General features: G+C 51.3%; 1 protein-coding gene across 2 annotated transcripts in view; it reads right to left on the bottom strand.

The window, feature by feature from the left end:
• VWF (von Willebrand factor) overlaps nt 1-12,456 on the bottom strand; it is a 127,690-nt gene extending 115,234 nt beyond the window's left edge. The window contains exons 1-7 of one of the 2 annotated variants that reach the window (XM_070371771.1): nt 12,269-12,456; nt 11,209-11,272; nt 10,375-10,429; nt 8,719-8,883; nt 1,797-1,899; nt 1,317-1,525; nt 73-194 (exon numbers count right to left, since the gene is read on the bottom strand). In XM_070371771.1, the coding sequence (XP_070227872.1) occupies nt 73-194; nt 1,317-1,525; nt 1,797-1,899; nt 8,719-8,883; nt 10,375-10,429 (654 nt within the window). In that variant the 5' untranslated portion in view covers nt 11,209-11,272; nt 12,269-12,456. The remainder of the gene's footprint in view (nt 1-72; nt 195-1,316; nt 1,526-1,796; nt 1,900-8,718; nt 8,884-10,374; nt 10,430-11,208; nt 11,273-12,268) is intronic. The other variant, XM_070371770.1, reaches the window with a different exon arrangement.
• Nucleotides 12,457-13,009: the final 553 nt, after the last annotated feature.

Below are 13,009 nucleotides of genomic sequence, written 5' to 3' on the forward strand. Positions count from 1 at the left end.
TGGGACCTCATTCTGTCTCTTGACTCCTAAAGCCCCGCACCACCCAGATCACGCCCAGCCTAGGTGACCCACCTTCTGCAGCTCGGAGGAGACGTTGCAGGAGCTGCTGGGAGGGGACACCCGTGGGCACCGCTGCTCCTCACTGCTCAGGGCCCAGGAGTTTGCAAAGTCGTACGGGCCTGAGGTCAGGGTTCCTGTAGAGAAAGGTTCAGGAGGATGGAGCCATGGTCATGAGACCTGGGACTGCTGGGTGAAAACTCCAGATCTGTAGGCACCTGAATCAACTTTGTTTAGATTTGAACACAGCCCTGTGCAGCAGGGGTTTTGATGTTATTTAGTCACTCAGTCTGGAGAAGGCAATGGCACCCCACTCCAGTATTCTTGCCTGGAAAATCCCATGGATGGAGGAGCCTGGTAGGCTGCAGTCCATGGGGTCGCTAAGAGTCGGACACGACTGAGTGACTTCACTTTCATTTTTCACTTTCATGCATTGGAGAAGGAAATGGCAACCCACCCCAGTGTTCTTGCATGGAGAATCCCAGGGACGGGGGAGCCTGGTGGGCTGCCGTCTATGGGGTCGCACAGAGTCGGACACGACTGAATTGACTTAGCAGCAGCAGCAGCAGCAGTTACTCAGTCATGTCCGACTCTTTGTGACCCCACGGACTGTAGCCCACTAGGCTCCTCTGTGCTTGGGAATTTTCCAGGCAAGAATACTGGAGTGGGTTGCCATTTCCTCCTCCAGGGGATCTTCCCGAGCCAGGGATCAAACCCATGTCTCTTGCATTGGCTGGCAGGTTCTTTGCCACCAGGATTCTTTTCTGAGCCACCAGGGAAGCCCACATAAATGTTTATGTAATTGAAATTTTCAGAAGAAAAATGAGGATTAGCAGTGGTTTTCACATAGTCCATATCATTATACTTCCTATTTCTCATGAACATACACACACACACACACACACATACATGCACACATACACACATGCACACGTACACATAAACCGGCAGAGGACCACCTTTTATAGATTTCATGGGCGAAGGTCCATCAGAGTGGCACAGGAGGACCTGTTCAGATCATCCAGCATTTATCAAACGTCTACCACGTGGGGAATTCAAAGTTGAACCAAGTCAGGTCTGAGTATTGACTTGAGGACAGATCTAGGCCTTGAGGTGGAATGCTAAGAGATAAAGTTCATGAGATAAACTGAGGTGAGGACTCAGGGAAGGTGGAGCACCAGGGGAGGAGTCCCAGTGTAGGTTGGTGAGCAGGGTAACACAACCACAGCCTCAGGGAATGCTGTCCCAGAAAATCTTACCTTCTTGAGTCCTGAAGTCATCTTCGGCGAAGATGTTAAAGTCACCGCACAGCCCACAGGTCTTGTTGAAGTGTCTGTCCGACAGCAGGATTTGGAAGTTCCCGCTGCCGTCGATCCTGGCCACAAAGCCATACGACTCGCTGGACAGCTTGTGGTGCCCAGCCTCGGTCTCCAGGTACAGCCCTCTGGTGGCATAGGGCATGGAGACACTGGGGAGACAGGAGGAGCTCAGGAAGGAGCCGTTTTCTGGGAGTCCCTCAACCCATCAACCTGACCGTGTTCTGCAGGGTTCAGACTGCCATGCAGAGGCTGGGAGCCTGGTCTCGGAGTCAGGATTCCCCACTCTCACCCACCCTTCTCACCTCCTCTGGGCACAGGTACTGTCTCTCTCTGGGCCCCACTCCTTTGAAAAAACGAGGGAGAGCACAAGGGGGATTCTCAGGGCCTCTTCTAATTTGAACTTTCTGGGCTCCGACTTACTGCTGGCCCCCCTGCAGCACGGTACCGTTGACAAACACATGGATGTCGAAAAATTCCCCTAGGTACACCGAGAGACCCACTCTTCTACCACCTTGGAAGTCCCCTGAAAAAGAAAAGAATCATTTAAACTGAGTAGCAATTATTACCCCAAAAAAGTGAATGCATTTATTTATAACCATCATCTCTGTAATCTTATCTCAGTGGGAAACTCCCCCCAAAGAATTAACAAATGGGCAACAGAAATCTCCCTCAAAATCTCATATGCTCACTCATCTTTCCATACATCTAGGAATATTTATTGAGTGCCTTCTGTATACAAGGCCTTCTAATAGTCTATTCCTTTAAAGGAAACTGTAAAATCCTGACTCCTTCCTTCCAGGAGTTTACAATCAAAGTATAAAGACAAAATTAAGCATGAGTCAAATACATTGTAAAGCAGTGAATCAAAGCCACCATGTGAGTTATTGGTGACATGAATCCTGGGATGTGTTATTTAAAATGGTCTCTTAAAAAGGGAACCCTCCTACACTGTTGGTGGGATTGTAAATTGGTGCAACTGCTATGGAAAATAGTATGGCAATTACTCAAAAAACTCAAAATAGAGTTTCCATACGATCCAGCGATGCCACCCGTAGGCGTATATCCAGATAAAACTGTAGTTCAAAAAGATACATGCGCCCCTATGTTCTCAACAGCACTGTTCACAATAACCAAGACATGGAAGCAACCAAATGCCCACCAACAGAGGAATGGACAAGGAAGAGGATACACACACACAACAGAACACTACTCAGCCATGAAAACGAATACAATGCCATCTGCCTCAACATGGCTGGACCTAGAGAGTATCATACTAAGGGAAATAAGTCAGGAAGAGAAAGACAAATACCATATGATCTCACTTATATGGGGAATCTAAACTATGATGCAAATGAACACACCTACGAAACAGAATCAAGGACACAGAGAACAGACAGGTGATTGGCAAGGGGAAGGGGAGGGGGAGGTTGGATCGGAAGTTTGGGATTCCCAGGATGAATAAGCAACAAGGTCCTAATATCCTATGATTAACATAATCGAAAAGAATATGAAAAAGAATGTGTGTGTGTGTGTGTGTATGCATGTATAACTGAGTCACTTTGTTGTACAGCAGTAATAAACACAACATGGTAATTCAAAAAACATGAAAGTATTAGTCCCTCAATCTTGTCCAACTCATTTGCGACCGCATGGACTGTAGCCCGCCAGGCTCCTCTGTCCATGGCATTCTCCAGGCAAGAATACTGGAGTGGGTTGCCATTCCCTTCTCCAGGGGGTCTTCTTACCCCAGGGATCGAACCTGGGTCTCCTGCTTTGCAGGCAGATTCTTTACTGTCTGAGAAAATAAATTTTAAAAAAGTTTTTGCCCAGAAAGTGGAGTAAAAATACCAATGACTTCATGATCCAGTGTGCGCGCACACACATTTCCCACGACACCCCTACCCTTACCAGAGCCATGAACTCTGGTAATTTCTGATGTCTTCTATTCTTTTCTGTTTAAATTTTTTTAATGCTGGCAACAACGATAATATTCATTTTATGACCCATAGTTTTTGACTCAGTTTGCAAAACGTTGACCTAGACTGACTCCATTTTACAGATGGAGAGACTGAGGCCCAAGCGTACAGCAGGTTTTCTCCACCTCGGCACTGTTGACACTGGGGGCCAGATACTTCTTTGCTGTGGGGGCCACTCTGCATGTAGGTCATTAGCAGCATCCTTGGCTTCTGCCCGTCAGATGCCACTAGCATCCACCCCCAGTTGTGACAACACCAAATGCCTCCAGACTCCATGTCCTCTGGGGGGAAAATCACCCAAGTTGAGAAGTACTAGTTTACACCACTAACCACCCGGGCTTTCTGACTCCAAGTCCAAACCTCCCTTTGTCACACAAACTTCTTAATGGAGCATCAGGGCTGTGAACTGCTAATGCAGGGGAGAACTCTCCATCAGCCCTCTTCTTTATTTGCTTCCTACTCTCCCGGCAGAACTCGGGAAGGACCCTGATGATGGGCAGCCATTAGAAAGACAAGCCATTAGAAACCGCCAGCGAGCCCAGTGCTGGGGAACACTCCCATGCCCTGCAGACCAGCAGGTCTGCACTTCCTGTGCTTGCCAGAGGGAGGGCAAGGTGTCCATCTCAGGGGCGAGCCAGAGAAGCTCCCACTATACCCCATCTCCTTTCTGGCCTCTTGAACTCAGGGACTGAGGATCTAAGTGAGGGAGCAAGACCTCCCCTGGGTGAGTGAGGAGCACCCCGGAAGCCAAGTTCAACCCGAGTGCTGTCTCTGCCTTCCTAGTGTGGGACTCACTGATCTGCATCTCTAACAAACACTCCATCCTCCACCCTGCGACTCTGATGCAGGTGGACATCAGCCTAAAGCTGCACAGCAGTGATTGATCTGACCTGGCCACGACGCCCTGAGGTAGACACAAGAGTCTCAGGCTGGAAGCTCACTCAGAACCCTGCAGATTGTCCATGGCTCTTGGGGCTGCTATGGGAGCCAGATCCCAGCGTGGGGGCCACCAGGACTCCCGAGATCTCTCCCAGGTCCCCGTGCTGGCCAGCTAGGAGCCTTGACGTGAGTCCCTGGATGGAGCCTGCTGGCCGGGAGCCAGCACCAGGTCAAAGAGCCTCCCCTTTGCACCAGGTGGCCCTGCATGCTCAGACACAAACACTTTACCCAGGATGTGGACAAGGTCCGCAGGAGAGGAACGGGAATTCGTGATTTGGAAGTGAGGAAACAGGATGTCATCGGAGAACAATGGAGCACAGGCGTGGGGGAGGGCCCAGCGGTGCCTGCAGGACTGAAGGGCAGCATCCAGGGCTGCCAGGTCCCTTCCCCTGACCCGGCGCCCCCTCTTCCCCAGAGCAATCATGCCAGCCCACCCTACCTGGCCCAGTTCCTCAGGTTACCCGTGTCCTGCCAGCACCCCACCCTCACCATCCAAAACAGACAAAGTAGCCGCCCATTTTCTCCAATGTTATATAATAGCAGCACAATTTGGGGTGAAAATTAAACCAATCGTCATTGAAATGTGATTGATTCATAGCCTGACTTAGGCCAATTACCTGCCAGAAAACTGACACTCGACAAGAGCAAGTTGATATAAGAAAAGAAGAACACAGAGAGGGTATCCCACGGCGATGCTCTGAATTAGAGAGGCCTAACTCAGCCCGTCCATTCCTCCTGGCCCCTGAAACCCAAAGAAGGATGGCCAGAGAGGCCAGACTTCTGACACCACCTGCATAGATGTATGGAGGGGAGGTCAGTGTTACCTTGACCTTGAGAGACAAGCCCCCAAGTGCTCACAGTGCACTTACGACAACATGGATGGAACTGAAGGGCGCTGTACTAAGTGAAATACGGCAGATAGAGAAAGACAAATGCTGTACCACCTCACACATGGACACTTTAAAATAAAACAAGTGCACCATGACTTTCAAGGTGGAGAAATCCACTGAGATAAACACTGGGACCACTTGAGAAGGAAGGACCTGGGCCTTCAGCTTCCCAGGGAAGGCGACAGGGTGTTTTTTCTCCACTGCTGCCTCTGAAGCAAGGTAGGTGCCCAGAGTTCAGCGTCCAGGATGACCTCCTCAATTCATCATGCCCTAGGGACGCCTCCAGTCCTTCTCACCAGCTGCCTGGTGACCGTGGCCAAGGTCACCGTGCCTCCTGCCTCTCTCCCTTCCAGGACCATCTTGGCTAAGAACTGATTTCCTCCTGGCCCTCCCTGCGGAGACTCTGCGCTAGCCCCTCATTGCCTGCTGAATTGAGAAACAAACTCCGCCATCAGACAGCAAGTTCCAGCCCCATCAGCTCCCCTCACCACCCCGTCTTGCCCCCCCCTCTTCCCCAGGCCTGTGCTTCTCAAAGTTGGGTCCCAAACCCCCAGGAGCATCTGGGAACTTGCTAGGGTTGATTGAATATCTCAAGCCACACTCTGGATCCAGTGGCATAGACACCCTGGGCCAAGGCTGGGGAACCCCGATAACGTGTTTTAACCAGCCTCCAGGTGAGCCTGATGGGGACCACAACTCCCACCACATTGATCCCCCACTGGGCTGCATGGCACCAAACTTACCCCTTTAAGACTCTCCCCTGTGCTCCTGCTGTCCCCACTACACGGGACACCTTCCCTGTCCTGTCTGCCCGAGCAAATCCCCTCCCCAAGGCCTTGCATGCCTTGCTGTTCGTGAAAACTGCTCATGTATACAATAAAGAACCATGCTTTGTGCACCACCCCACCTTTGGTGTTGACAGAGACCCCAGGGAGCTAAAGAAACAAAGATGAGTGTGATGCAGTCCTTGTGCTTGAGGGATTCATGGAGCAGTAGGGAAAACGGCATTCCAGTGAAGTTCAGACCACTGAAGCCATACTGGGATAGGTTTTCGAGCAGAGGCAGGGTCCAAGGGGGCAGCCAGAGAAGCAGGAGAACCCAAGGGACATCTCTGCCCTTCCACTGCAGGGGGCAAGGGATCGATCCCTGGCTGGGGAACTAGAATCCGTGTTGTTGTTTTTCAGTCGCTAAGTCGTGTCTGATTCTTTGTGAGCCCATGGACTACCGCACGCCAGGCTTGCCTGTCCTTCACTGTCTCCTAGAGCTTGCTTAAACTCACATCCATTGAGTCGGTGATGCCATCCAACCATCTCATCCTCTATCAGCCTTTTCGTCTCCTTCCCTCAGTCTTTCTCAGCATCAGGGTCTTTTCGAAAGAGTTGGCTCTTGGCATCTAGTGGTCAACGTATTGGTGCTTCAGCTTCAGCATCAGTCCTTCCAATGAATATTCAGGGTTGATTTCCTTTAGGATTGACTTGTTTGATCTCCTTGCAGTCCAAGGGACTCTCAAGAGTCTTCTCCAGCACCAAAGTTCAAAAACATCAGTTCTTTGGTGCTCAGCCATCTTTAGGTCCAACTCTCACATCCATACATGACTACTGGAAAAGTCATAGCTTTCACTAAATGGACCTTGGTCGGCAAAGTGATGTCTCTGCTTTGTAATATACTGTCTAGGTTTGCCATAGCTTTCCTTTCAAGGAGCATCTTTTAATTTCATGGGTGCAGTCATCCTTCCCCAGAGGATCTTCCCAACCCAAGGATCAAACCTAGTCTCCTGAATGGCAGGCAGATTCTTTACTATCTGAGCTGCCAGGGAAGCTGACATGCAGTGTAGTACAGCCAAAAATTAATTAATTATATTTTAAATGAAGCAGGAGAGCCCAGAGCTAGGTCCAGCTGTCAGTTCACTCAGCAGCCAAGCCAAGCCTCGCCCAACGCTGGAACACAGAGGTGTTGCAGCCATCGTCCCAACTGATGGAATTAACACCACAAGAGCCCTGAGCCTGCATCTCATGTGAGGTCTGGGTGTTGACCAAGATGCTCTCCTTGACCAAGTCTCCTTGACCACACCTGAGTCAGGGTTTTCTGAGCCCTCTGCTTGGTTAGGTCTCCTCTTAGACTCTATCCTTGGCCTACTTGGTCAAGTTTTAGTGAGAATCCTGTAGGTTAGTTTAGCAAGAATCCAATTATATTCCTCATAACCCACTCGGCACATTGCATCACCCTGTCCCGCCATCAGCAAGAACCCTGTCAAGTTGGTTTAGCCAGACTCCCCGAGACCCCTGACGTTTCCTCTTGGTAATTTCCTGTCCTGGGACTTCCCTGTTGGTCCAGTGGTTAAGAATCCACTTTCCAGTGGAGGGAACATGGGTTCAACCCCTGATCAGGGAACTAAGATCCCACGTGTCATGGAGCAACTAAGCCTGAGTGCCATAACTAGAGAGAAATCTGCACACCACAACAAAGACCCTGCGTGCCATAACTAATACCCAACGCAGCTGAATAAATAAGTAATGTAAATAAATATTTTAAAAAATTTCTATCTAGCCACCCACACCTGGCTCCTTGTCTATAAATCCCCACTCATCCTTGTTATATTCTTTCCTCTACTGCAAAACCCCCATTGCAGTGCCCGCCCCCCTCCCTGTGTAAAGTCTTCCTCACTGTGTTTATAACAATTGCCACAAAAATTTTTCTGTGACAGTGTGGGTAAGTCTATTGCCATCTCCCTCTCCACCTGCCCCGCCCCACCACAGCTAAGTACTCTGCCTTTGCTGGGTTTCGCATGATCCCTCTTACATACCACACACATCTCGTGAACTGTTAGAGTGTGAAGCTCACCAAACTGCAATATTCCATCGCTGCCTCCAGCCCCACTCCCAGCCCCGGACAGTGCCCTCTCTCCTTAATACAGGAGCAAGGTCCTTCTTCCTGACAAGCCCAGGATCAAAATCCTGCTCTCGCTATCTTACCTGTCAGCCCTTGGGAGGATCATTGACCTCCTTGGGCTTCAACTCTTCATGCGGGAAACCGGGGTGACTGCCTGCCCCCCACATCTCAGAGCTGCCTCGGGGGAGCAGAGATAACACGGGCATGGTACCAGCCCTTTGCCAGGAACACAGGAGATGTTCCACATCAGCTGATACTCTGACCTCCAGCAGAAACAGGTAACCTTCCTTCCCTTTTCTACATGCTTGGGCTGTTACAAACCACTTTCTGGGTCATCATTTCTTTTGATGCTTCAGGGCTTCCTGAGCATTGCCTGGACCCAGAGCAATGGACTCAAACACTGGAGAAGCACGAAGACTCTCTCCATCCACGAGGCTTCCACAGGAAGAGACCCAGGAAGAAGTCAAGGGAATCCCTAAGTCGTGGAGAGGCCGTTCCCCACCATGATCTTGGCTCGGCACAGTCGTAAGAATGAGAAACCTCAACAACGCCCAACCCGACACCTTCACCTGCTAAGGCTGAGCTAGGCTGCCCCCACTCCTGCCCACCCCCTCGCTCTGAAGCCCTCCCATTAGGGCAAGGACTCACCTACGATTGAGAAGGAGTGTGTCTTGCAATCCCCTGCCAGGAGGTAACTGCAGTCTCCCGCGAAGCTGTACATGCTCCCATCAAAGGTGTTGATGAAGTCAGCTCCGAAGAGGCTGCACCGGGCCATCGATGACTTGCCAAGAGCCCCTTGTCCACAAAGGGCCCCTGGAGGGAAAGGCCACACGTGAGTACAGCAGGTACCACCAGCTCAAACCACGGCAGCCCAGGAGAAATAAGGCTGCAGCCGTCAGAAATCAGGCTACGGGGAAGGACTTCCATGTCAAACAACACTAGGACTGTCGCTTTCGGCCCCCAGGAGTGACCCGGGACTCCCGAGTAGGGGAAGAACTGCTCTCCAGGAAAGAGATTCGTTTTAATGACAGATGATTTGAATGCATAGTGCGTGCTCCTTAGAGAAAATACGGAAAATATTACTGAAGAATGATAAAGGAAGTTAAAATCATCTGCAACCAGCATTCAGCAGTGACTAGAGGTGACATCTTAGTGTTTGCCGTTTATTTCTATCTTACTGTGTATAAACAATTACAGTTTTTTTGCAAATATGTCAGCAAACTGACTGAGCAGAGGACTTATAACCTGTTTATTTCCCAATATATTATGAAGAATTTACCATGCCATACTTCCAAAACATGATTTTTGGTGGGCTGTATTGTACCTTGCATTGAAATGAATTGGGTATAGGTTCTAACATTTTGCAGTTTTCTGATGTGTAAATAGATTGCAATGAGTGTCCTTTAATCTACTGGTGTATCTTGAATATATTAAATTCTAAATAGATCAATAGAGCAGTGTGCCTGACCCATAGAACCTATGAAATGTTAGCCCCTGCGAGATCATACGCTGACACTTGCCAACTTCACCTCACAGTGTACATGCGTATGTGTATGTGTTGGCAGGTACGAAATCACAGCAGTCAGTCTCCAAGTTTCCTGCATCCTCTGGCCCAGGACCCTCCTGCTAGGGTTAGGGTTACAGTTAACAGGAAGATGCAGAGGGATGACAAACGTACATCTGCCCCTGAGGGCAGCGGGTTGAGTGCTGCTGACCTAGTTATCTAAGTGGAGACGAGGGTGAGACCAGGATCAGAAAAGGGTCCCTTTTGCCATTCATAGACTCAGCATCTCAGTGAGGGAGGAAAGGCAGTGTCTACAGTGGAGGAGAGCTGGCCTGAGACCCAGGAGAACTGACCTCTGATCTTGGTTCTATGTGACTTTAGAGCAGTTGTTTTTCCTCTCTGACCCTCGGCTTCTTCATCGCTACTATGGGATGTACAGCTACACAAATAAATGAGCCCCACCATCCACTCAAAAACTAATAATCTACCCAAGTCTTAGGTTCCTTTTCCCCATCCTCCATCCCCGTCCTAAAGGACTGTTCTGTGTAGCCCTGGTGCTTCTTAATTCCCCAATCAGAGAAGACACTTGCAGGCACCAACTCCTTGAGAAACACACATCAGGAGCGGTGGGCTCTGCAGAAGAGAAATTAACCAGGGACCCTGTGACTCCACAGCCCCAGCAGGAGCCGAACGTAGGGCTGGGCACACAGGTGTGCTCTAGACACACCTGCTGGCCCCTGGCAGGGGTGGTTCCCAATGGCCCGAGGCAGAATTGAAGAGTGGCAGCACGTGGGACCTACCTGGCAAAGTGAGGGCCACAGCAAGCAGCAGCCTCGCGAGCCTGGTGGGAAACATCTGTGGAGAAGTGGGAGAGGTGAGCAGCTGCTGGTCTGTGCTACTGGCCACACTTGATGTGGGGAGAATTTTTTAAGCAAGAGAAAAGAATGACCCTCATTTCCCCCTTAAACATAGACTGTGCTCAGTCACTCAGTCGTGTCCAACTCTTTGGGACCCCGTGGACTGTAGCCTGCCAGCTTCCTCTGTCCATGGAATTCTCCAGGCAAGAATATTGGAGTGGATAGCCATTTCCTCCTCCAGGGGATCTTCCCCACCCAGGGATCGAACTGGCATCTCCTGCACTGAAGGTGGATTCTTTACAGCTGAGCCACTGGGAAAGACCTAAACATGGACTGCTGGTCCCCAAAAAAAGCAGGTCAGGCTCAAGAGTAATAATCACTGGGTCAGAACGCCAGGCACCCTTCCCCAAACAGGGATCCCTGTGGCACACTGAGAGGAAAGCTCTGCCTTGCCCTCCCTTGCCCCCCGCCAGCCTGACCCCCAGCATTCCCTGATCCTTCAGCAGCTCAGAGCAGGAAGCAGCTCATTCCCTCCTTCTCCTCATCCTTCCACACTTGACAGCAAACTGGAGAAGAGGAACTGTCTCACACTTCCATTCCTACCACAGGCACCAGGCTTCGAGAACCTTCAGGAACCAGACTTGCTAGGCAGTCACTCACAAAGTGAGCCTCCCAGGTGATGCTAGTAGTAATGAACCCAACAATGCAGGAGACATAAGAGACACGGTTCGATCCCTGGGTTGGAAAGATCCCCTAGAGGAGGGCATGGCAACTTACTCCAGTATTCTTGCCTGGAGAATCCTCACGGACAGAGGAGCCTGGCAGGCTATAGTCCAAGGGGCTGCAAAGAGTTGGATATGACTGAAGCGACTTAGCACACACATAGGCACCCACAAGGTACATGAACTCCCTCTCTCATCCCTACCCCAGCACCTAGCACAATGCCCAGCACCCAGGAGGCGTTTAGGAAAAATCTGCTGAGTTGATCTGGTAAGTGGACAGGAGTCCAGCAGCCCTGGGTGGCTGGTAAGGTTCCCAGAGGTGTGACTCCCCCTCTTCAAGAAAGGGACCACTGACCTTGGCTGGCTGAGCATACCCTGAGTCCCTCAGGGCTACAGCCATAGCTGTCTCCTCTGGAAAAGCAGCTAAATTAAGTTCAGGGTCTCTCATTTGGCCTTCCCTAATGGCTCAGATGGTAAAGAGTCCACCTGCAATGTGGGAGACCCCCATTGGATCCCTGGATTCTCCCCTGGAGAAGGAAATGGCAACCTACTCTGGTATTCTTGCCTGGACAATCCTGTGGACAGAGGAGCCTGGTGGGCTACAGTCCATGCGGTCACAAAGAGTTGAACACAACTGAGCAACTTAACACTTTTCTGTCATCTGGCATTCACTGGGCAGGGGGAGGCGGTTGAGGGGAGGGGGGGTCCTTTCCCACCCACTGTCCCATCTGACCAAACAAGGGAGAGGTAAACTCCATTCATATATAATTCTTCTGGGGAAGGAACACTCTGATGTCCAATATGTCCAAGCCTTGGTCTCAGCCATACACACAGGTACATCAGGCTGCTTCCGGAAGGTACCCAGAGGTGAGAGTAGGGCTTGTCTCTTCCTGTCTGGTCAAGCACTACAAGCAGTAAAGCCCTGGCAGGAACAGAAGCAGTCACAGAACCCCCAGAGGCAGGTGGAGAAGACGGCATTAGGAGGGTCCTTGGCTGTGAATCACCCCGGCACACTAGTCCCCGGAAGGAGAACCCCAGGTCCCCAGGGCGGGCGGTGGGGGGTCTGTCCTGCATCTCATTCCACAGTGAGCCAACCCCCCTCCCAAAGCCCGTACCTTCCCTGTGGAAGGGGGTGCAGGTGTCTCCAAGGAAACTCTGCCTCCACAGTGCTGCCGCCAGCCCTAGGCCATGCTCTCCAGGAACTTCTGCGGCTTTGGACAGTCTTGCTGGTGAGTGATCCCCAGGCCGCGGACACCCTGTGGCCGAAGGGTGATAAAGCCCAAATCGTGACGTCTGCGGTCAGCCCGCCTGCCCCCCTCTTTTCCCACCACAGTAGCTGTGAGCAGCCACAACAGGAGACAGGCCTCCTCCTAATGACCCAGAGGAAACAATGGACGGAAATGGTACTAGAAACACCTCCGAGGCGATAAGGCTTTGAACAGTTTGGTGGGAGGCCTCTTAGCCTCTGCCCCAATGAGCCTCCTGGCCCTCCAGGGCCCCCGCATAGGCCCTGATCCTTCCATAGGCAGCGCCCCACAAACCGGTGGACCAGGGAGGCTGGCTGTCCCAGACAGGCCGGCCGAGGCTGGGGAGGAACCCAGGCCAGAGCAACAGAGCTTCTGGATCCGATTTCCAGGGCCAGACTCCAGGGTAGGTTGGAGAAACACCTCCACCTGAGCCAGCTGAGCAACTGTGTTTAGAGGAAGGAGAGAGCTGAAGCTTCCTGCCCCGCAAGGTGTGAGAGATCGGGTCCCAGCCCCCACGAGGGCCACCAGGCTGGGTCCCGGACAGAGAATGGTTGCTTTACAGGTAAGGGGCCTGGTCACTGGTCCTGGCCTTTCTGAGATGATGGCTGG

Source organism: Bos mutus, chromosome 5 (genome assembly GCF_027580195.1).
Source record: "Bos mutus isolate GX-2022 chromosome 5, NWIPB_WYAK_1.1, whole genome shotgun sequence".
NCBI classification, from domain to species: domain Eukaryota; kingdom Metazoa; phylum Chordata; class Mammalia; order Artiodactyla; family Bovidae; genus Bos; species Bos mutus.